The sequence below is a fragment of the Penicillium paradoxum genome, assembly GCF_028828445.1.
Source record: "Penicillium paradoxum strain IBT 22861 chromosome Unknown utg000002l_segment0_segment0, whole genome shotgun sequence".
Lineage (NCBI taxonomy): Eukaryota > Fungi > Ascomycota > Eurotiomycetes > Eurotiales > Aspergillaceae > Penicillium > Penicillium paradoxum.
In genome coordinates this window covers 4,888,059-4,910,034 of record NW_026643180.1, presented here as the reverse complement: position 1 = coordinate 4,910,034, position 21,976 = coordinate 4,888,059, and the positions used below count along the sequence as shown (strand labels likewise).

The 21,976-nt window shown below is 50.8% G+C and overlaps 10 protein-coding genes across 10 annotated transcripts; 4 read left to right on the top strand and 6 right to left on the bottom strand.

Moving 5' to 3' along the window:
* Window positions 1-680: 680 nt before the first annotated feature.
* On the top strand, window positions 681-2,284 carry N7457_001736 (S8 family peptidase; the record flags this gene model as incomplete). The annotated part of the gene is made up of 3 exons (XM_057172782.1): window positions 681-1,049; window positions 1,115-2,041; window positions 2,096-2,284. 3 exons carry the CDS (start codon window positions 681-683, stop codon window positions 2,282-2,284), a joined length of 1,485 nt encoding a protein of 494 aa, XP_057036685.1.
* Window positions 2,285-2,665: 381 nt separating this feature from the next.
* Window positions 2,666-3,789, bottom strand: N7457_001735 (MmgE/PrpD family protein; the record flags this gene model as incomplete). The annotated part of the gene is given in 4 exon segments (XM_057172781.1): window positions 2,666-2,863; window positions 2,874-3,031; window positions 3,054-3,566; window positions 3,603-3,789. 4 exon segments carry the CDS (start codon window positions 3,787-3,789, stop codon window positions 2,666-2,668), a joined length of 1,056 nt encoding a protein of 351 aa, XP_057036684.1.
* A 30-nt stretch (window positions 3,790-3,819) lies between these two features.
* Window positions 3,820-4,011, bottom strand: N7457_001734 (uncharacterized protein; the record flags this gene model as incomplete). Its single annotated transcript, XM_057172780.1, has 1 exon — window positions 3,820-4,011. One exon carries the CDS (start codon window positions 4,009-4,011, stop codon window positions 3,820-3,822), a length of 192 nt encoding a protein of 63 aa, XP_057036683.1.
* Window positions 4,012-4,502: 491 nt separating this feature from the next.
* On the bottom strand, window positions 4,503-5,320 carry N7457_001733 (uncharacterized protein; the record flags this gene model as incomplete). Its single annotated transcript, XM_057172779.1, has 3 exons — window positions 4,503-4,999; window positions 5,069-5,195; window positions 5,255-5,320. The coding sequence occupies 3 exons, from the start codon at window positions 5,318-5,320 to the stop codon at window positions 4,503-4,505; spliced, it is 690 nt and encodes a 229-aa protein (XP_057036682.1).
* A 1,021-nt stretch (window positions 5,321-6,341) lies between these two features.
* N7457_001732 (uncharacterized protein) lies at window positions 6,342-11,399 on the top strand (the record flags this gene model as incomplete). The annotated part of the gene is made up of 2 exons (XM_057172778.1): window positions 6,342-6,406; window positions 6,500-11,399. The coding sequence occupies 2 exons, from the start codon at window positions 6,342-6,344 to the stop codon at window positions 11,397-11,399; spliced, it is 4,965 nt and encodes a 1,654-aa protein (XP_057036681.1).
* Window positions 11,400-12,639: 1,240 nt separating this feature from the next.
* Window positions 12,640-13,161, bottom strand: N7457_001731 (uncharacterized protein; the record flags this gene model as incomplete). The annotated part of the gene is made up of 1 exon (XM_057172777.1): window positions 12,640-13,161. The coding sequence occupies one exon, from the start codon at window positions 13,159-13,161 to the stop codon at window positions 12,640-12,642; it is 522 nt and encodes a 173-aa protein (XP_057036680.1).
* A 1,537-nt stretch (window positions 13,162-14,698) lies between these two features.
* On the bottom strand, window positions 14,699-14,986 carry N7457_001730 (polysaccharide deacetylase family protein; the record flags this gene model as incomplete). Its single annotated transcript, XM_057172776.1, has 2 exons — window positions 14,699-14,759; window positions 14,811-14,986. 2 exons carry the CDS (start codon window positions 14,984-14,986, stop codon window positions 14,699-14,701), a joined length of 237 nt encoding a protein of 78 aa, XP_057036679.1.
* A 1,144-nt stretch (window positions 14,987-16,130) lies between these two features.
* Window positions 16,131-17,845, top strand: N7457_001729 (putative amidase; the record flags this gene model as incomplete). Its single annotated transcript, XM_057172775.1, has 3 exons — window positions 16,131-16,159; window positions 16,215-16,837; window positions 16,896-17,845. 3 exons carry the CDS (start codon window positions 16,131-16,133, stop codon window positions 17,843-17,845), a joined length of 1,602 nt encoding a protein of 533 aa, XP_057036678.1.
* Window positions 17,846-17,938: 93 nt separating this feature from the next.
* Window positions 17,939-18,830, bottom strand: N7457_001728 (SDR family NAD(P)-dependent oxidoreductase; the record flags this gene model as incomplete). Its single annotated transcript, XM_057172774.1, has 3 exons — window positions 17,939-18,234; window positions 18,284-18,739; window positions 18,788-18,830. 3 exons carry the CDS (start codon window positions 18,828-18,830, stop codon window positions 17,939-17,941), a joined length of 795 nt encoding a protein of 264 aa, XP_057036677.1.
* A 291-nt stretch (window positions 18,831-19,121) lies between these two features.
* N7457_001727 (C2H2-type zinc finger protein) lies at window positions 19,122-21,947 on the top strand (the record flags this gene model as incomplete). The annotated part of the gene is made up of 7 exons (XM_057172773.1): window positions 19,122-19,236; window positions 19,292-19,548; window positions 19,606-19,756; window positions 19,822-20,106; window positions 20,165-21,203; window positions 21,261-21,676; window positions 21,730-21,947. 7 exons carry the CDS (start codon window positions 19,122-19,124, stop codon window positions 21,945-21,947), a joined length of 2,481 nt encoding a protein of 826 aa, XP_057036676.1.
* Window positions 21,948-21,976: the final 29 nt, after the last annotated feature.

Below are 21,976 nucleotides of genomic sequence, written 5' to 3'. Positions count from 1 at the left end.
GAGCAATGTGGAGAAAGACGTACACGGGTCCCGGTGATCCAATGATGTGATGTGCTTCTCCGCAGATTGGGTGGTAGAGTATACCCAATAATGGCGCTCCCATGCAGGCAGGGGGGAAATCTGGGCGAATTAATGAGTCACCCGAGCACAGCCTTGGACGCACGCGACTTCGGAGGATGAATTGCCTTGGAAACACCGGGCCGTGCGAGAGGGATCCCTATAGGTGAGACTGCCAGGTACCGGGGGGGATGACCTCTTGCACTACCGCGAGGTACTTTCTTGACCTCTTGTCTGTGGCCGGAAGATATGACCCTACTTAAATTCGACAGACTTGTGTTGAATCATAATGCTTAATCGAATATGTATGTCGTGGCGGGTGGACACTCTTGCGTTCTCCAACTTCCAAGGGTCCCGAGACAAAGGTGACCATACCATACAGTATCGCTTACCCCATTCCCCGTTCTCCACTCAGATCGACATCGACAGGTCATCCGGCGGCGTAATCGTATGTAATCGCCCGCTTGCATCATCGATCCCCGTCTCCTCCCTAGATAAGCTGCTCTTCTCCTCATCTTCCCCTTCCCTTCCCCATCCACCTTATCCTTCACTCATCCTTTACAACCTACGATTATTGTTTATCCAACTTCCTTCCTTGCCGTGTTTAACTTTCTTTGCCCAGCATGAAAGGCTTCCTTAGCCTAACACTGCTTCCGTTGTTGGCAGCTGCCTCGCCTGTGGCAGTAGGTTCCATCCACAATGAGGCTGCTCCTATTCTCTCCTCCATGACTGCAAAGGAGATTCCAGACTCCTATATTGTCGTATTCAAGAAGCATGTTGACCCGAAACTTGCCTCTGATCACCACAGCTGGGTGCAGGACCTCCACACCGCCCAGACCGGTCGGATGGAGTTGAAGAAGCGTTCGCTCTTCGATTTCGACTTTGAGGCTTTCACCGGCCTGAAGCACACTTTCCACATTGCTGGATCTCTCGTAGGATATGCTGGTCACTTCCACGAGGATGTCATCGAGCAGGTCCGCCGTCATCCTGATGTGAGTGATTCTCTTCCCCTCCCGCAGAGCTTCCCAAAGTCGGCGGCTAATCAGATTCGAAACAGGTCGAGTACATCGAGAAGGACTCCGAAGTCCACCATATGACGGATCCGTCCGTTGAGAAGAATGCCCCTTGGGGTTTGGCACGTATCTCTCACCGTGAGAGCCTCTCCTTCGGCAACTTCAACAAGTATCTGTATGCTGAGGAGGGTGGTGAGGGTGTTGATGCCTACGTGATTGACACTGGTACCAACGTCGATCACGTTGACTTCGAAGGCCGTGCCACCTGGGGACAGACCATTCCCCAGGGCGATGAAGATGAGGATGGAAATGGCCACGGAACCCACTGCTCTGGCACTATTGCCGGCAAGAAGTACGGTGTTGCCAAGAAGGCTAACGTCTATGCCGTCAAGGTTCTCCGCTCTAACGGCTCGGGCACTATGTCTGATGTTGTGAAGGGCGTTGAATGGGCGGCCGAGGCTCACATCAAGAAGTCCAAGAAGGGCGACAAGAAGTTCAAGGGAAGTGTTGCCAATATGTCTCTTGGTGGTGGCAGCTCCCGCACTCTGGACCTCGCTGTCAATGCCGCCGTTGATGCTGGTATTCACTTCGCTGTCGCTGCCGGCAACGACAACGCCGATGCTTGCAACTATTCCCCCGCTGCTGCTGAGAAGGCTGTCACTGTTGGCGCCTCCACTCTGGCTGATGAGCGTGCTTACTTCTCCAACTATGGCAAGTGCACTGACATCTTTGCCCCTGGTCTGAACATTCTCTCCACTTGGGTTGGCAGCAAGTACGCCACCAACACCATCTCCGGTACCTCTATGGCTTCTCCCCACATTGCTGGTTTGCTGGCCTACTACGTCTCCCTGGCCCCTGCCAAGGACTCTGCCTTCGCCGTTGCCGATGTGACCCCCAAGCAGCTCAAGGCCGCTCTTATCAACGTTGCCACCCAGGGCACACTCACTGACATGCCCTCTGACACCCCCAACGTAAGTTCCATCCCGTCGCAGCGATTACTTTAGCTTGTACTGACAATTTCATAGCTTCTCGCCTGGAACGGTGGTGGTTCCGCTAACTACACCCAGATCCTTGCTGGTGGTGGCTACAAGGCCAAGGCTGCTGAGCCCTCCGTTGAGGAACGTGTTGGTGGCATCATGAAGAACGCCGAGGAGGCTTTCCACAGGGAGCTCGGTGCCATCTACAGCGAGATCAAGGGTGCTGTCTCTGCATAGATTAGAAAGGCGTTCTAGGGTTATGTCGGTGACAAACCCAACAACTCGGGCATATGGATGAATGGATTAACACAGGCGCACATCATATTTTCTTTGGTTTTATCTCGGTCTTTTTGGATTCTTCGGCACGAATCCGCGGGTCTCCCCGCTACTACACTCCTATACACAGATTGTCATTTTGCTATTTCGTTGCTTCACGTAGCATACCTATGTGCCACCTCAAGTTTGGACTGATCTAGAATGTGTTTTGATTCATCAGACCAATGACTTTTCTAGCCGTCACATCGTAGAGTATCTCATCAGGCTTGTAGCGTACAAATAGCTACATGTGCCTGCCCTCATCGAGATGTAGATAATGTAGCCACTTGCTGACCGCAATGTTCACAAGACGTCCTTGATTCGACGGATGTCAGTTTGTCTTTCCAAATCCCTACACCATTGGCTTGTCTCATGAGTGCGCTCTGGCCCCAGGATTGCCGCGCATTGGTCAACGAACTTCCGTGCCAACTCGTCATCAGTCATGGGACGCTCCAAGCTACCCACGGCAAAGTCCACATGCTTTTCGATGCTACTCCCTCCCTTGACTCACAGCAAGATGGTATTCGTCGGCTCGTAAGCCTTCATCGGGGACCGCCCTGAATCGATTTCTCAAGGCCACAATCCGCTCATCAACAACAATGTGATCTTCGTATTGCGCCGGTGTGGCCTTTCCAAACAAGAGCCCAACTGCACCACCATGATAATACGCTAAACTTAGCTTCCAACCCACCTTTCGGCGCCGTCTTCCCAGTCAACTGAAGCACAAGAGGATGCACATCCGCAATGACCTCCTCAACCTCCTCAACGTCAATCCCAACCCTCTCCAATTCCCCATGCAACCAAACACACCCATCAATAACAGGATGAACAACAATCCCACACGGAAACGGCTTAAACGCATTCCTCGCAATCTCCCACCTCCCATCCCCAAGCCCCGCAATCTCCTCATCAAGCCTATGACCAGAACTAACAACATTCGCCCACCCCCTCTTCGCCTCCAACGCCTGCACAGAACTCGTAAACCCCTCCCGCGCCAACAACCCAGCAACCAATCCATTCTGCGCCGCCCGCCCAGGATGAAAAGACTTCGTATGCGACCCGAACATCTCCCTCAATCCCGTAACCTGCGTCGCCGCAACCCCAATCGCATGAGCCACCTGGTCCGCCGACAACGCAAGCAACTTCGCCACCGCAACAGCAGCACCAATCGATCCAACCGTCGAAGTAATATGCCACCCGACATCTTAATGCGCCGGCCAAACCGCCAGTCCGACCTTACACTCTGCCACGATGCCAGCGACCAGCGCGGTGAGGAACTCCGTTCCTAGAACGGGGTGGTCGAGCGTCTCGGCTATGGCGAGGAGAGCACATGCTACTGGTCCCGTTGGGTGGATGATTGTGTCGAGGTATGTGTCGTTGTAGTCGTGGACGTGTGAGGCTATTCCGTTGAAGAGGGCTGCGTGCATGGCGTCGGTATCAGTGTTTGTGCCGAGGAGTCATGATGTCGGGGGTCCTGAGAAGGTGGATAGCGCTTTGCGGGCTGTTGTTGTTGTTGCGGAATGGGTGCTTCCGCCGACTATGCAACCGGTGATGTTGTAGAAGCTTCGTACGGCGGCATGGTTGACTTCTTCTGGTAGGTTGTCGTAGGAAAGAGAGACTGTCCAATTGGCGAGGGCTTGGGTTGCCATTTCTGGATTGATGTGTGCTTTTTATGTGCAGTGTAGGTTGAATTGAACATCAAGTCACAAATACACACTATCTATGCTATACATGTATGTAAATGTATGTATATGATGCGGAATGGGCCAGGGCTCCGATATAGGAGCTATCCTCCGGGGTTAAAGGCGGGGATAGTGTGGGGGGTAAAAGACCGGGAGTCCACTTTTCCTGATGAGTATGGTATTGTTTGAGCTGAAAATTTCGCTAGGGCTGATTGAAATTAAAAGACGATATTGATTGATTTGATCGTGTTGAAAGACAAATATCTCTGCTAGCAGGGTATTGCATGCATTATTATCGTAAACCGTAAAATCCATGATGTTTGAATATGGTCCGCCGAACGCTTATGGTATAAAAAAGACAAATTTCCACGAGTACGCCGAAAATGCTGGAAATGCTCAAATGAAACATGAAGCTTCCTGCTGAGCAACGAGCCGCCAGAGCATGAGGAAAGGTGATTCTAACCCTTCTTCTCGGTGGGTTCATCCTCGGAATCATCACCATCCAGCTCCATATCACTACCACTGGACTGATCCATGTCGTCGTCAGAGTCACTGCCCCCAAACACATCGCTGTCCACATCACTATCAGCCCAGAAGTCAAGGTCCTCCTTCTCCGCGGGTTCGTGAACCGTAGTCTCCTGGGTAGGCATCACAAAGCCCGCGGGGATATCAAGCTTAGACTTCTCGACATCGGCCTTGACAAGCTCGCGATATTTCTCCGGTTCATTGCGAAGTAGGACAGCAGCGTCGACGTTGGCAGGAGACGAGGGCTCGGCATCGTCAAGCAAGGAAAGGATGGAGATCAGAACCGACTCGACGCGCTGGGCGGGGGACCAGCGCTCCGAGGCAAGCTCGCCAGACATTTCATCTTCGCCGGGTGGGTGGAGGATGGAGATGCACAATTTGCCATTGGTGTATATGTTCGGGTGGTGAAGGGGCTTCAGGAAACAGAACTCTGATAGGGGACAAGACGTTATGGTCAGTTATGTTCGGGTAGGGAGAATGAGGCTGAATGGGAACATACTCGGCGGAGCGTAAGGGTAGTTTGACGGGAACGTCATGGAGGCCTTGAAGTAACCGCCGTAGTACATGGAGTCCGGGTTGGTCACAATCAGTGCGACATCCCAGTTGAAAATATCATCATCGTGCAACTGTAGAAAATTTTATTAGTCGTGTTCACGCGTAACACTTGAAGAATAGGTGGGCTCACCTGGACATGTGCCCACTTCTCCTTGAGCAGGCCTTTGAATTCATTCATGAGAATACGCTCCGCCATGGCGACGGTCAGGGCTCGAGAGTAGAAGAGTGACGGAATGGTAAGTGGGGAAATGCAGTCTTATATAGGTAGGTATCAGGCAACGGTTCGAAATTGCTCGCAGTGAGAGCCTGAGAAGGACAAGGCGGGATTGGGTCGGGATCACGGAGAGGGTCCGGCGGCGAAGACGGGCTCCTGCTTCGTTGCCTGAATTTTCGGTGGCAACTCTGACTAAGATGGCGAGCGCAGAGCAGCTCAGGTGACGTCCCAAGTTTTGGGCAAGGTTCTTTTTACATGGACGTTTTCGTCCTTCTGTAGGTATACCTAGGGACTCTCTCTTGTCTTCATGACCCTGTATTTCTCCAACACAAGACTCTACGATAAGCTCTACAATCCTCAGTGGAGACCTGCGATAAGCACGATCGCGCGTCGAGTCCCCGTCGAGTCACCGTCGAGGCATATGAAATCGCTCCGACTCATGGCCGTGGGACCGGCGAAACTAGTGGAGAAAGATATGCCCCTCGGAGTCCCAAAGTAGTTTAAGTCCTAGGCAATAAAAGCTTTGTTATAGCGGAAAACTAGCTGTACGGAGCACTCCGTACACGATACCTCAATCCACCACCAAAAACCAGTGGTGGCCCATGTCACTTTACCCGTAGTCCGTCCACCGCCGGTTTTGGAACCCTGGCATTTGCCATTTTCTCCTCCCTCGATTTCCCCCCCGCCCTCGGTACTCATCTTACACACTCTCTCATCTTGAATACCTTCGGTGATTCTTCAAGTCGCTGGATCAGAGGAACCCTCGCCTGTTCTCTTACCAACGGCGCTCGGTCCCGGCACCCTCATCCCGGCACCCTCATTTTGAACTCTGCGATGACAGCTTTGTTCAGCAATCAAGTGAAATATCGTTGCTAAAGGGGTGGTGTACAATAAATACCGCATTGCTCGGTGATTTTCGTTACGAGCTGAAGAGCTGCGTGATCGAGTCGCGCGAGGTCTGTGAGCTAGCTTCAGTTTCTGCGAGCTCTGCGGCCCGCCAAGCATGCTGCCGCAATGCCAGGGCCCCGTCTGGGCCATTGACGACCTGTCTCGTTGCTTCCAGCGCAAGTGAGTCTACACCAATGGCAACTCGGAGCAACCCTAACCGTTGAATTTTTCTTTCTTTTTCTCTAAAAGCAAGTGCTAATCACGGCGTATTAGCATCCTCCAATTTATACTTCCCCTCACTGTCTGCGGCACCTCGCTGCTGATAGTTCTAATTCGCCTCGCCCATCGATATGCCCTCACCCGAAAAGATGTCGCATACAAGATCCTCCCGAACGATGATTCCGAAGATGAAGTCCCCAATGCGACGCAGGGAAATGAGTCCGATGCGATGCTATCCCAGGCTGTACAACAGGAACAGTCCCAGGTTGAGGTCGATCGCCCGCGTGGGGAAATTACAGTTGTGTTACTTGAAATTACAGCTCTGATTGGACAGGTTGCGCTCTATATTTTCATTTTGTCGACCCACGCTTGGGGTCGACATGGCACACTCCCTGCCGTGGCGGGCCTTGTATCGTGGGGCTATATCCTTTTCTTGGTGCTGGTCCGGTTCCTTCTATCAACCCTGAATCTTTTCTCCGCCCCGAGACTATGGAATCATACCGCCGCTCTATACGGCTTCCAATGGCTGTTCAACATCATGGTTTTCCGATCCGCCATTATTCACCCATTGTCCCAGCGCGCTATGATTCTCAGCAGCGTTCAGTTCACTCTGAGCACGGTCCTGCTGCTTATTGCACTGACGACTCGAAGAGGCAACAAGCCAGTTTTGGTGGAGCGTGAGGATGGCTTGGCGCCCCCAACGCACCCCACGGCCAGCTTGCTGTCTCTTGCGACATTTGCCTGGCTCGATCCTCTGGTTATGAAGGGTTATCGCCAGCCATTGGAGCTTGAGGATGTTTGGAACTTGACTCCGTCCCAGAAGGCCGCAAATGTTCTTGCAGACTTCCGCAAGAGACAAATGAAGGGGTCTCTGGCATGGAAGCTGCTTCGATTTTTCATGGGGACGATTCTTAAGCAAGGTGCTTGGACAGTCTTCGCCAATCTCTTCGTCTTCATGCCTAGTCTACTTCTCAAGGCTATTCTCGAGTATGTCGAAGACCCTCGGTCGACTACCCCTAATGCTGCTTGGTTGTTCGCCATTCTACTTTTCTGCTGCGCCACGGTCCAAGGTGTGGCAGACGGACAATCTTTGTACATTGGTCGTAAGATGGGTGTGAAAATCCGTGCGATTATCATTGGTGAAATTTATGCCAAAGCTCTGCGCCGCAAGGCAGGCGCTTCAGTTGAGGCTGCTAAGAAGTCTGTGGAAGAGCCAATCTTGCCTAAGGATAAGAAAAAGAGGATTTTCTCCTTCGGTCGTAAGAAGAAGGCTGCGAATGGAAGTGATACCGAGGCTGGAACCAAGCCAGACACCAAAGCAGAGGAACCCACGCAAGCAAATGTTGGCACTATCATCAACTTAATGGCAATCGATTCATTTAAGGTGAGCGAAGTTGGCGCCTATCTTCACTTCCTGTGGGCTAGTGTCCCAGTTCAAATCATAATGGCAGTCACATTGCTATATCACATCATGGGTTTCAGTTCATTTGCTGGCATCGCCTTGATGGCCCTCATGTTGCCTGTCAATCTTGTCATTGCCCGCCAGTTCAACAAGGTTCAGAACCAGATCTTAAAAGGCACCGATGCTCGTATTCACGCCACCAACGAAGTCCTTCAAAACATTCGCATCATCAAATACTTTGCTTGGGAACAGCGATTCCAGGATATTGTCGGTGAGAAGCGCAAGACTGAACTCAAAGCACTGCGCAAGCGATACATCCTTTGGTCCTCGGCCGCAACCGTCTGGTACGGCACACCTATTCTCATCACCTTCATGTCTTTCTTCTTGTACACGGTGGTCGAGAAAAAGCAGTTGACTCCTTCCATTGCTTTCCCAGCACTGTCCATGTTCTCTTTGCTGCGTGTGCCCCTGGATCAGCTCGCGGATATGGTGGCTCACGTTCAAGAATGCAAGGTTTCTCTGGATCGTGTAGACAAATACCTCAATGAAGAGGAAACCGGCAAATATGAGCAACTGTGCGATAGCACGACCGCGGGAACTCCCTCCAAGATTGGCCTCGAAGGGGCAACCTTATCTTGGGGCAACGTGAAGCCCGAAGATCAAGAGAGCGGATCCGATGCTGCCCTGGACGCTTTCCGTTTGATCAACGTCGACGTCGAGTTCCTTGTTGGAAAGCTCAACATCATTGCTGGTGCTACTGGCTCTGGAAAGACGTCTTTACTTATGGCTTTGCTTGGAGAAATGCAACTTATCGAGGGTCGTGTCCACCTTCCCGGCGGGGTTTCCAGTAGGGCAGAGCTCCCAGTGGATCCTGAAACCGGCTTGATTGACAGTGTTGCTTACTGTGCTCAAGAGGCATGGTTGGTTAATGATACAGTGAAAGAAAATATTATCTTCGCCTCTCCCTATGACGAGCGTCGCTACCGCGCAGTGCTAAAAGCATGCGCTCTGGAACGCGATCTTGCCATTCTCGATGCTGGTGATCAAACTCTGGTTGGAGAAAAGGGCATCAGTTTGTCTGGTGGTCAGAAGCAGAGAATCTCTCTTGCGCGCGCTATCTACAGCAGTGGTCGCCACTTGCTGTTGGATGACTGTCTCTCAGCTGTTGACTCCCACACCGCCAAGCACATCTTCCGTCAGGCTCTTACCGGACCCCTTATGTTTAACCGCACTTGCATTTTGGTGACCCACAACGTTGCTCTGACGGTTCCCCAGGCGGACCACGTTGTGGTGCTTGAGAACGGTAGAGTATCCGCTCAGGGCCGCCCCGATGATGTCGCCGCTACCGGTGCATTGGGTGATGAGTTCCTTAAATCTCGGCCCGCTTCCCGGGCTAGCTCCCGTGGATTGTCCCGTGCCCCGTCGGATCACGAATCAGAGGATGAAGATTTGAACGGAACAGCGAACGGCAAAGCCCAGGAAGACAAGGCCAAGCTATCCGAGTCCAAGGCTACTGGTAGCATCAAGTGGTCGACCGTCAGCATGTATCTTCGTGCTATGGGGCCGTGGTACTACTGGATCGGAGCTGTTCTGGTATTCTGCTTGCAACAATTGGGCTCTGTTTCCACCAATATCTGGATTAGACAATGGGCAAACTCTTACCACACCTCTAAGGTTGGTACCGAGGATGCCGGGCAATACGCCGCTGTAGCACATCTCAAGCCCCCCACATTCAATGTTGGAAGTGTCGGGCGCGTGAGCAGCTGGAGTCTTCCTCAGCTGGGCGCGGCTTCTACTCCTAGCGAGACCGATGGTGAAGTGAACGTGGGTTATTACTTGGGTGTATATGCACTCCTCGGATTCCTCTACATCGCAATTTCTCTGTCTCGGGAAGCAGTCCTATTCTGGGGCTCACTTCATGCATCATGGAAGATTCATGATCGTCTTCTGAAGGCAGTCATGCATGCGAAGTTCCGTTTCTTCGACTCCACCCCTCTTGGACAATTGATGAACCGCTTCTCCAAGGATGTCGAGTCGGTCGATCAGGAGGTCGCTCCAGTTGCCATCGGCATGCTTCACAGTTTGGCGTCTGTCATTATGATTGTTATCTTGATCTCATGGATCACGCCAGGTTTCTTGATTGCCGGTGTATTCATCACCCTGGTGTACACTGCCCTCGGTGCGGTCTATCTGAACTCCTCCCGAGACCTCAAGCGTCTGGAATCCGTGCAACGCAGTCCGCTGTACCAGCAGTTCGGTGAGACCTTGAACGGCATCGTCACCATCCGTGCCTACGGCGATGGTCCCCGCTTCATGGTAGACAACCACCGCCGCATCAACGCGTACAACCGGCCACACATCTATCTTTGGGCTAGCAACCGCTGGCTCGCTCTTCGTGTTGACTGGACCGGTGCTTTGGTCTCATTCTTCTCGGCTACTTTCGTGTTGCTGAATGTTGGAACTATCGATGCAGGTGCCGCTGGTCTGTCGTTGACTTACGCCGTCACATTCACAGAGAACGTCCTCTGGCTTGTTCGTCTCTACTCTGAGGTTCAGCAGAACATGAACTCGGTCGAGCGAGTAAGGGAGTACCTTGAGGTGGATCAGGAAGCAGCTTCTGTGATCGAAGAATCTCGACCTGCGGCCGATTGGCCAAGCCAAGGTGCGGTCGAGTTCAGTGGCTACAGCACGCGCTATCGACCCGATCTGGATCCGGTTCTCAAGGAAGTTTCGTTCTCCGTGAAGCCTGGTGAGAAGGTCGGCATTGTTGGCCGCACTGGTGCTGGCAAAAGTTCACTCGCGCTCGCTCTCTTCCGTGGTCTTGAAGCCGAGAAGGGTCAGATCACCATTGACGGCGTCGACATCGGGTCAATTGGACTGCGAGATCTGCGCGAGTCTATCACCATTGTCCCCCAGGACCCGACCCTGTTCACAGGAAGCCTGCGCAGCAACCTGGATCCATTCGGTCTCTTTAGCGATGAGCAGATCTTCACAGCCCTCCGCCGTGTGCACCTAATTGGAAACAATACCTCAGGTTCCGCCACACCAGCAACCTCAGTCACTCTCACTGCCATGGATACAAATGACAACGCCAACGAGGTGAACGGCAGCGCAATGACAGTCATTGACAACAAAAACATCTTCCACAACCTCGACAGCCTAGTCTCAGAGTCCGGTTCCAATCTCTCTCAAGGTCAACGCCAGCTGCTCTGTCTCGCGCGCGCTCTGCTCAAGAACCCCCGCGTCTTGATGATGGATGAAGCAACCGCGTCCATTGATTATGCTACCGACGCCAAGATCCAAGAGACTCTCCGCGAACTGCAAAATAGCACAATCATCACCATCGCGCACCGTCTGCAGACCATCATCGACTACGACAAGGTCCTTGTCCTCGACCACGGCCGGGTGATTGAATACGACCACCCCTGGACCCTCATCAACAAAGAAGAGGGCGTTTTCCGCAGCATGTGCGATAACAGCGGCAACATGGATGTCCTTCTAGACGGAGCCCAGCGCGCTTGGACTCAGAGCCGTCTTGTTGATGACTCCTAGGCCAACCGCACTTGAAATCATCCCCTTTTTTTCTCTTCATTTACCCCATCTTATAGATCCCTTGCGTACATATTCATCGTTTACCCTACTTTGTCTATTGCCAGTTCCTTCGACGTGCCCTCGCCCATCCCCTGGATCGGGAATGCAAAACAAACAGAAAGAGCGCGAGAGACATTGATGTAATCATCATTTTCCGGCTGCCGGGGTTATCGACTCCATCATATCATCGTGATGTTCTTGGTGATCTTCCCTCACGCCGGTGCGGCGTCTTGGGTTGTTTTTTATTTTACCTTCTTTTCTACGGCATCGCGCACATCGCTATCATAACCATATCTGCCTTCTGTGGATCAAACATATATGGATGGATTTGTTGGTATTTTGTAATTATATCTTCAAATTAGCTTGAAGACACTTTTCTGAATCCATGCTTTTGATAGATAATAAGAATGCCTGCGATCTTCACTTGATATGTAAAACTTTCGATCGGACATACTAATGATCATAGAATTGATGTACCATACATATATCATGCAGGTCTATCAGAGCTCGTGCTGTTATGCTAGCAACATGTTATCACTTTGATGCAGAACGAACAGAGCTAGGTTGGCTTCATGACACTGGAAAATAACATCCGATAGTGCCTATCTGGAAACAGTCTCCAAAAAAAAAAAGAAAGCAGGCAAGACCAACCTCATCTCGACATGTCGGTCCCTCTTTAATGTGATGGGGCTCCTCGCAAATCCAAATTTTCGCAGAAGACGGCCACTCTTAGCCATTCGCTCCCAAATAAACCAGCTATCACGAAATTTTCCTCTAGGCAGACATGCCAATTCATTGTCATGAGTTTGGGACGGGACAGTGCTCGCAGTGCTGCACGGCATATTCAGACGAGTCATTTAGGTATGACCAGGAAATTCCATCGAACGCAACCCGTAATCTAAGCCCGGTACTTCCACATCGAGAAAGCATTTCACCGCTTCATTTGTGAAAACAGCCAATATGTCCAACATCGATTTCAACAGGGCTGATTCCAAGTCCCCACAGTAACCAAACAAGCCTCCGACCGAGTGGAGCAAGGATGGAGAGCATTGCATTCCACATATCAGCGCGCATTCCAAGCGATCAGAAATCACGGGTAGTTGGGGGGCCCGGTATCCACGCGTCTTTACAGAGTGGCGCACGAACTCAAAAAAGGAGGGAGTATAGTTCCAACTTCCAACACGGAAATTACCAAATCCCCTCACTTCTTGGCACGGATTCCCCTTCGTATCGTCCCGAAGCACACTATGGCAGCGCCGATAACGAGAACCCCGAACGGCGGCCAAAGAATAGCATACTCCTCAGAAGTTATCCTGAACGCCTCTGCGAGATTCGAGAATGTCTGGGCCTGATTGCACAACTTGTACTTGACCGGTTGTGCCGAAGCAGCCGTGCCGATCTTGGCATCCGGATTCGGAAGTGATTTTTGCTGCGATGCCGGTTCTGATTCCTGGTTGGATGTTGGTTCAGACTCGGGCTTTGATGAAGGGATGAATCCTGCTTCGCGCATGGCTGTCTCTCTCAATATAGCTTCGAGCTCGTCCTGGTCGGGCAAGGTCTCTGGGAAGAAGAAGCGCTTTTGGTGCAGCTGCGGGGGTTGATTGGTGGATGCATGGGAGACCGTGGCTGATACGATTGAGTTTTCGTTTGTGAGAGGGGTTGGGAGGGCAGCGATTTGAAGGGACTGGATTAAAATGAAGATCAGGGCCAGTTTGCGGGCCATATTGTGATACTCCGTAGAGAGAGCGGCGGGTGGGGATCAGATCGGCGTTCAATGGCTGAGGGTGATCTTATGTGGGATACGCAGGCCGGGTTGTGAATATACTGAGTGGAGAGTAAGGAAAGAGGAGGGAGTGTCTCCGAAGTAGTAAGATCAAAGAGACAGGAAGAGGAAGGCACGTGGAGTCGCATTCGGGTTTGCGATCGGAAACGGAGTCGATGGGGGTGCATAAGGCCGAGCGATTTTATGACTATGGAGTCTTTTATGTAGCGCTAGACCCTTCCAGCTAGTCTATCAACTCAATAAAAGCCCAGGCCTGTACGGAGTATCTTTTGGGCTCGAATATAGAGCCCTGTCCGGAGTATTATTGTCAGTCGCTATAATAGCCACTCGCACTTTCCCCTCTCGGCTCTTCCAAATACGGAAGGAACTACCTAGGTAGGCCTTGTATACAATAAACCCATACACATGTACATAAGTAACATAAATACATGTACTCCATCCAGTGCCATAAATCCATCCCAAACTCATACCCTCACAAGTATCTTCCAATCCGAATAATCTCTCAGCCACAATCCTGTGCCAAGACAGAAACCGAAGATAGGCAACACGCCAAGACAAGCGAACTCGCTTGCCTATCCTGACAGCCACACTCCTATAATCGACTTGACCGTCATCACGAAGACACGAAGACTCAAATTCCACTTTTGTATTACGGTGTGCTCTGTACCTATGTGTACATTTACGCAAGGAGCCTCCTCGATTCGATCCGAGCTTGGCGCCACGGTGAAATGAAATAGCCAGCTACATGTATCCATGGATGTTAGGTACCTCCAGGCCGAGCTACATTATGTATGTAGCTATGTAGCTTAGGCCTCACTAAACTGTCAAGAAACGAACACCGAGTTCAAAATGGATTGCAGATTCACTTTGTCATTTTCGTCGAGTCCCAGAAACGCCACTGGTCAGGCCTGTTTTCTCCTAGGGATTGCAGGTATGAGTACGATGTTGTTGTTAGTGTGTCGTAAGGAATGGGCCCACATAGTTCCTCCAGAGAATCCTTAAATATTGTACCTATATTGTAGGAGCTTGGGATGAATCTAAGTTATGTAGATTTGGAGACTTGGGGTAGCTGCTTATCTGTCGTTGGTTACTCCGTATTCCGTTGGTGGCTGGTTTGACAGGTACCTGCAGAAACTACTTTCACTGTAAACACATTCTATGTTTCAGCACGGATAGCTATCAAGATTTTTGTGGTATAAATCTAAGAATTGGAAGTATATCATGAGAATCGAGGTCCTTTTGCGGGAGCTGCTGGTCAGGATTGTGGTTGGTCGCGGGCAGTATATACTCACCCCATAAAAACATAAAATCAACTAAAATATCGAAAAGCATAACAAAATCCGGGCAATTGATGCCCACACTATTCCCCGTTGCAAATACGACTACTGTGTACTCTTTACACACCGAATTAGATTCCTTCGCTTTTCTAACATAGCACCAGCTTTTGCGGACATCAAGGCTCCAGACGGAGGAGCGTTCAGTTTCTTGAACTCGTCGCAAACCTGTTCCATTGCCGCTTTTTGAAGTGTTCAATGAGTCTATTAAACGTTCAGTAATGGCACTCATACGTATTTTCTATCACTGCCTACCTTTCATGCATGAGCAGCACATGAGGCCTTCCTGAAACGTCTGGATGGATCGTAATCGGGAAGATGAACTCATCATACTCCCGGTAGAAATAGTCAAAATGGTCGCGCCAGATATCTTCAACATCTCGCGGGTTGACAAAGCCATGGCCGTTCGGCGCTCTCTTAATGAACATCATTGGTGGTAGATCATCGATGTACCGATTGACGGGATTTTGACAAGCCCTGTTTGGATTCCATGCTCGAGGGGCTTCATCCATTCTTCTGTCTTCTTCTTATAATTGATCTTGGTCCCGCTGTCGCCGGTTCGAAGGTAGTAGGCCTGACAGTCTTCATGGCTCATACTGTGGTCGTACTCGATGCCGTAGTACAGGAGGAGCTGGACTCCTTCTTTGCTGGTTTCCCACCTACTTGCCTTCGATCAAAGTTGACACTAGCTTCCAAAGTGGAGAGAGCCTCACCAGGGTGCCACGCTTCCTCGCGGGGGCTTTCCAATGAATTTCAGTCAACATCCTATATGCTTTTTCAAGCACGTCGCACTGCTGATCTAGTGGCAAATCTGTTGTGTTCTCGTGGGAATATCCGTGCGGGCCTATCTCATGTCCTGCGCCGCGGACGACACCCATATCCTCCGGCAACAACCCGAGGGAGTGGCCGGGGATGAACCATGTCGTTTTGCATACTTCTTGAACAACTTCAATAAATTCCGAGTTCCAACAGTGCCTGCCCAGTACTTTGTATGGAGCTTAGATTGATGTCGTTCGTGGAATCCTCTCCACCGTATGAGCCAAGCCAACCGGCTACAGCGTCGACATCCATACCATAGGTGATGAGAACTCACTTTGGCGCCATAATAGATAATAGAGGAGGATAGATATTAAAAGCGGCTGAGTGATCGATTAGATGTTTGTGCTTGGAGGCAGGTATAGCCACCGGGAAATTCAATGCGGGGAAGTTGAGCCCCTCACCCGTCGGGGTCACTAGTGGCCCACTGGCTGCAGATTGATAGACAATACATGTGCTTTAACAACTCGAGTGATATCGTTTTTGATCCGGTTTCACTCTTCTCAAAATCCTCACGTCTGCCTTGTCTGATGGCCTCCACAATGCCGAGCCGTCCCCAACACAATTGGGGTCAGTTTGGGGTCGAATCAGCACACCAGTGAGCTACTATAGACAATCAGATCCAGCCTATTAGATCACGCAATAGATAGTGTTGGAGGGCTCCGAAGGACTACAGAAGCCACAATGGCGAGTTCTCATAAGCAGCCAGTTTTCCCAGCAAGGAGGATTTCAACGGCATAACTGTGCCACACAGCGACTATGTCCGTTCTTTTCACTAGTATCTCAGCGTGAGTCTCTTGGATACATTGTTGTATCGTATAATATCACTAACAGTCGAGACAGAGATAACCCCGTGAAGCCGGACGATGCACAAGCGCTCCTCGATCCGCTCGGTCTGACCATTGACCCAGCCGAGGCGCAAGATTTTCATACTCTTCTCGCAGCAGTCCACGATTGCGCGGAAGAAGTAGCTGCATTGCCAGATTATCAGCCAGATTCAAATCTGATCAAGTATCCACGAGAAAATGTGCGCCGACCAAGAGAAGAAGAGCAGGTCTTCGGGCAAGCCTGGGCCCACCGGTTTCTTATCCGTGGTAACCCACAAGGCGGATCTCTTGCAGGTAAATCTGTCAGTTTGAAAGATGTGATTGCTGTTGCAGGCGTGCCCCAACTGATGGGAAGCGATATCATTCCATCCTGGACACCGACTACCGATGCAATAGTTGTAACACGGTTGCTCGAGGCTGGTGCTGATATCCACGGTACGTCGACGTGCGAAAATCTATGTCACTCGACTTCTTCATACACGAGTGCTCAGGGTACAGTGGAGAATCCCCATGCAAAGGGATACTCCGCGGGTGGGAGTACCTCTGGCGGAGCAGCGCTGGTCGCGGCAGGCATGGTGGACATTACGATTGGAGGTGACCAGGGCGGGAGTATACGAGTTCCTGCCTCATTTTGTGGATGTAAGATATATTCTTATATAATATTCTGTTTTGCCCTTACGCAGCGCTAATTATTCAGGCATTGGGCTCAAACCAACTCATGGGCGCGTTCCATTCACTGGGATTGCCAGCGGTGATGCCCTGAATGACCATGCAGGCCCGCTGGCCCGAACAACACTCGATATTGCAAGATGTCTAGATGTTATCAGTGGCTATGACGGGATTGACGATCGATCCCTTGGTAGCTCGAAGCCAGGAACTACCCAATTTGCACTGGCACTTCAACAGAACCCGAACAAGCTCGATGGCTTCAAGATTGGAATTTTGGTCGAAGGATTTGATCATAGTAAAATAGATCCGCAAGTCAAGAGTTTAGTATTGACAGCAGCGCACAGGTTCAAGGATCTGGGTGCAACAGTCGAGGAGGTATCTCTTCCCGAGCATTTGCATGGCCCTGCCATCTGGACTATCCAGCAGCGAGTTGCTGGAGCGCAAGCCTTGTTGGGCCATAGCACAGGCCGGAGAGGCTTCTATATGACTGAGATGGAGCGCGCACGACTTCCATGGACAGATGATGGGTTCCAACGGGCATTCCCGTCAACAAAAAACGTTATCATTAATGGTCTCTATTTAGCGCGAAAGTTTCCAGACCTCTACGGCAAGACTGTCAATTTTGGACGATACCTCAGTGACAAATACGAAGCCTTGTTTGAGAAATATGATGCCTTGGTCATGCCTACAACGCCTATAGTTGCCCCTCAACACGGGAAGCGAGGACTCCCACTGGATTCCCTCAGTCCTAGCATGGGTCTTACGATCAACACTGCCGTCTTTAATGTGACGGGACACCCAGCTATAACACTACCAGTTGGCCTTGCTTCAGCGCCTGTAGATGACCAGATCATGCTACCAGTTGGGATGCAGATTGTTGGTAGATTGTGGGAAGAGGAGAAGATCTTGCGGGCTGCTCATGTCTGGGAGACTCATTTTGACTGGAAGAAGATGCGTTGCGCTACAAATAGAGATTAATCACTCTTTCACCTAGAGAATTAACGACTTTGTGCCCTATCAAATGTTGTGTCATCAATATTTCATCAATAATTACGCGATCTAATCTTAAAACTAGAGAGTGATATATCCACCATCAACAACCATAGCATGGCCCTGTACAAACGACGCTTGTGTTGAGCATAAGAAAAGAATTGCATCAGCAACTTCTGCCGGCTGGCCTATTCTCTTCATTGGTGCAGCCTCGATTGCTGGAGTGATGACTTCACGAAGCTCAGGGTTCTGGGTGACTAGTGGCGTCTCAATAACACCAGGACAGACGCAGTTGACTCTAATTCCGTCTTTGGAACAATCGATTGCATCGGCACGTGTCATTCCAATAACAGCAGATTTTGATGCACAATACGCAGCTGTCAGAAAATCAGAGATGTGTTTCCTGTCTAGCCATGCAACACTCACGAGCACCCGGACAGCTGACAATGCCAAGCTGACTGGCAATATTAACCACAGCACCACGCTGAGGTGGGCGATTGGCATCATGGCTAGGAAGTGCGCTCTGTGTAACCATTTGCCTAAGCTCTGCACGAGATGAGAGCCAACAGCCCCGGTAGTTGATGTTGTTCACGCGGTCAAATTCCTCAAGTGACGTCTCTGCCGAGCGCGAGCGTTTACCAAACACACCTGCGCAATTCACAGCATAATCTACGCGTCCAAACTCTTGCACGACTGCATCGATAAAAGAATCTGCAAATTTGTCGTCTGCCATGTCCCCGGCCTTTACCAGGAGTCGTACCTCGGGGTGTGCTAATGCGATAGCTTGTGCAGACTGCTCTAGGGACTTGTCATTCATGTCTGTGATAGCGATTCGATTACAGCCAGCGACAGCAAAGGCTTTCGCTGTTGCTGCGCCGATTCCTGTTGCATGTGAGTCGCATACATTCATATTGCCGTGGCTTGACCTACCTGTGCCCCCGGCGCCAGTGACTACCGCAACTCCAGGGAACATCTTGAGAACAGTTGGAGTAGCCTGAATTATATAAAATGATGAGAGCGATCAGTATGATCAGAATGAGGATTACCCAGGTCTGTACGGAATAGAGAGCAATGTATTTGACCATGGGCCCAATATCAACTCCAACAGCCAGCCCCACCTTTATCGCTTATCACGGGCCGAATGGTCCCGGGGAACCCCAAGTTGGGGTAGTTGGGGTCGAGTCTCCCACATCGACATCCACTTGTCCAACCCCTCAGGCCATTTCTTCTCCAAACCAGTTCTCCATATCCCCCCAATGTTTCAATGTCCCCATCACCCCAGCCGCACCGGGGTGCCCGTGGAGCCAGGGCACGTATCTGTATACACTGCGGTCGGAGCTTCCGACGGACTGAACATTTGGAGCGACACATTCGCACTCGTAAGCAATTTCCGGGGAAAACCCCGCACCAAGCGATGCTAATCCAGTAAACCAGATACCAAGGAGAAGCCGTTTATCTGCTTCTGTGGGGCAGCCTTTACTAGAAGGGATCTGTTGAAACGTCACACGCGCATTTCGCACCAAGATGGAGTGACCTCGCCAAGCGTACCGTCCGAGCCAACGACGAAGACGGATTTCCCGCCAGTGCATCATCATGCGGCTATCCCGCCGCAATATGATACACCGGCTAGGTCCCTACCCGGGGACCCCTTGCAGGATCATCGGTCGTGCACCAATGGGCTGGGTCACAGAGTGCGTCTTATTTAGACCAAGACCATAGTGCAGGCATGCTTCCTGCGTCCGCTACAGTTGCTTCAAGCTCGGCGCTGGATCCTCGTACGGGTATGGTACATGATGCGGATATGCTTCAAGCTGCCCAGCTTCTTCTTCCGGGGGATTATCGAGCCACAAGTAAGTATCGTACAGATGCTCAAGTTTATTCCGTCCAATACCCCGTGTGGTATATACTTTGTGCTCTGTTGGTTAAATACTTCTTGAAAATCCATGGATCTAACAACGAAATAGCACAACCGATGCCTTACTTACCGGAAGATCTGAATCACTTTCAAGAATTCACCCATTTCTTGGATTCGATTGGTTTGCCCGGGGAGTGGCTTCCCAGCGAAGGCGAAACATCTCAGACCAATGAAGCTAACTTTGAAGATGCACGGGAGACTGGCCGACCGACTCACGAGCATCATGAGCGGCCACGCCGAGGTGGAGAAGGTTCTCGAGGAGATTCACCATTTAGATCCTGGCTTCCATCGGTGCCGAGGGGTGACCAAAGCCTGGCGACTTTATCTGATTCTGGTATTTAGCGCTTAATGTTGCTATCCTTTGTGTTCAAAAATTACTAACAACTAACTAGAAGCACCTCAAAGTGCAAGGAGGCCATCCCGATTCAATGTCACGGAGGACCAGCGCTTTCGACTTGCGGCATCTCTGGAAGAATTTCGCAACGTGATTCCGGATTTCGTGTTGCCATCTCGCCACACATTGACTCGGTATCTCACTTCCTATTTTGAAGGCTTCCATCCACATCTTCCGTTTATGCACATTCCAACTTTTCATATCAATGAACGTGCCCCCGAGGTAGTTCTTGCCATCATGACGATTGGAGCTCAGTATAGATTTGAACACCGCAACGCAGAGAGAATATTCCACGTGTCCAAGGCGGTTCTATTTGAACGGATATCCAGGGAGTCCCGTTACTCGACCAAAGCTAGCTACAGCTCAAGCTCTCAGGTACCATTGGGAATATCTCCTTATTCCAACTTTGCCGATAAAGCCCTCACACAACCTCACGTAGCAGCGGAAAGAACTGGCGTTTGGAGGCAGATTGAAATCACCCGCTGTCTGCTTATTCTGATGGGCTACTCCACTTGGGAAAATGCTAGATTAGTCCAAGAAGCATTCCACCTTCAAGGGTTGTTGGTTCGACATCTCCGTGATGCTGGCCTGACAGAAGATACTACACGCTCTGATTCACGCGCATCCCTCGGCTGGTATGAATGGGCTGATCAAGAGTCTACCCGACGCACAAAGTTGATTGCGTTCTGCTTCATCCATGTTCATAGCGTTGCATACAATGCCTATCCATCCTTGCGTAGCAGTGAGATTCATTTACGTCTGCCCTGTTCCACGATGGAATGGGTTGCAAGTACAGCTGCCGAATGGGAGTCAGCTCAGAGAGAACGAGGTCCCCAACAGCTGTTCTTCCAGGATGCATTGGCTCTTCTCTTACAAAAGTCCCGATCTGCTGTGCCATTGGACCCCATCCCGGCTCCACTAGGTAACTATATCCTGCTGCATGGGCTGCTGCAACGAATCCATCTCGTAAGCGAACTATCATTACCGAATGGGAATCATTCCACCACTCTCCCAACAGAGGAACTCAATAAACTGGAGTAAGCTTACACCCACGAATACAACCCCCAACCCTATGTCTAACTTCCAACCCACAGGCGAGCCCTCCGCTCCTGGACATCCGTTTGGCAACAAGCCCCAGAATCCAGCCTAGATCCGCAAAATGCAAATGGTCCAATCCCATTTACCTCGAGTGCATTTTTAGGACTGGCATACGTCCGTCTATCTCTCAATCTTGGTCCACATCGCCGCCTTGAAACCCGTGACCCGACAATAATAGCCACAGCACTCCACCGCTCTCCACGCCCAGAAAGAAGCTACCGCCTCATCCCAGCACTTATCTACGCAGCTCATGCCCTCAGCATCCCCGTACGTTTGGGCATAGATCACATTGCTCGCAGCCAAGCCTTCTTCTGGAGTGTGCGGCACTCACTCGCCAGCATTGAATGTGCAGTATTACTTAGCAAATGGTTATTCACCGTTGCTGAAGCAGGACCAGATCAGTCATTAAGCGGTATGTCTATACTCTCCTATTTGATACTACATTGACTAACTATTTTGATATAGAAAACGAAATCCGTATTCTCCGCTGGACCCGTTGCATCGTTGAAGAGGCTTATTCGTCTATTGATATCGATGAAGAGGAGACCCCGCCAGATCTTGAACCGGCTTCTTTGGGATTGGCGGTCCTCAAACTATGGGCCAGGCTGTTTGGGACAAATACCCAGTGGCCGTTTATTAATGTTCTTGGACAAAGCTTGGAGCAGTATATGAGTATGATTTGATGTTGATATTGTGTCTCAGGCGTTTGTAT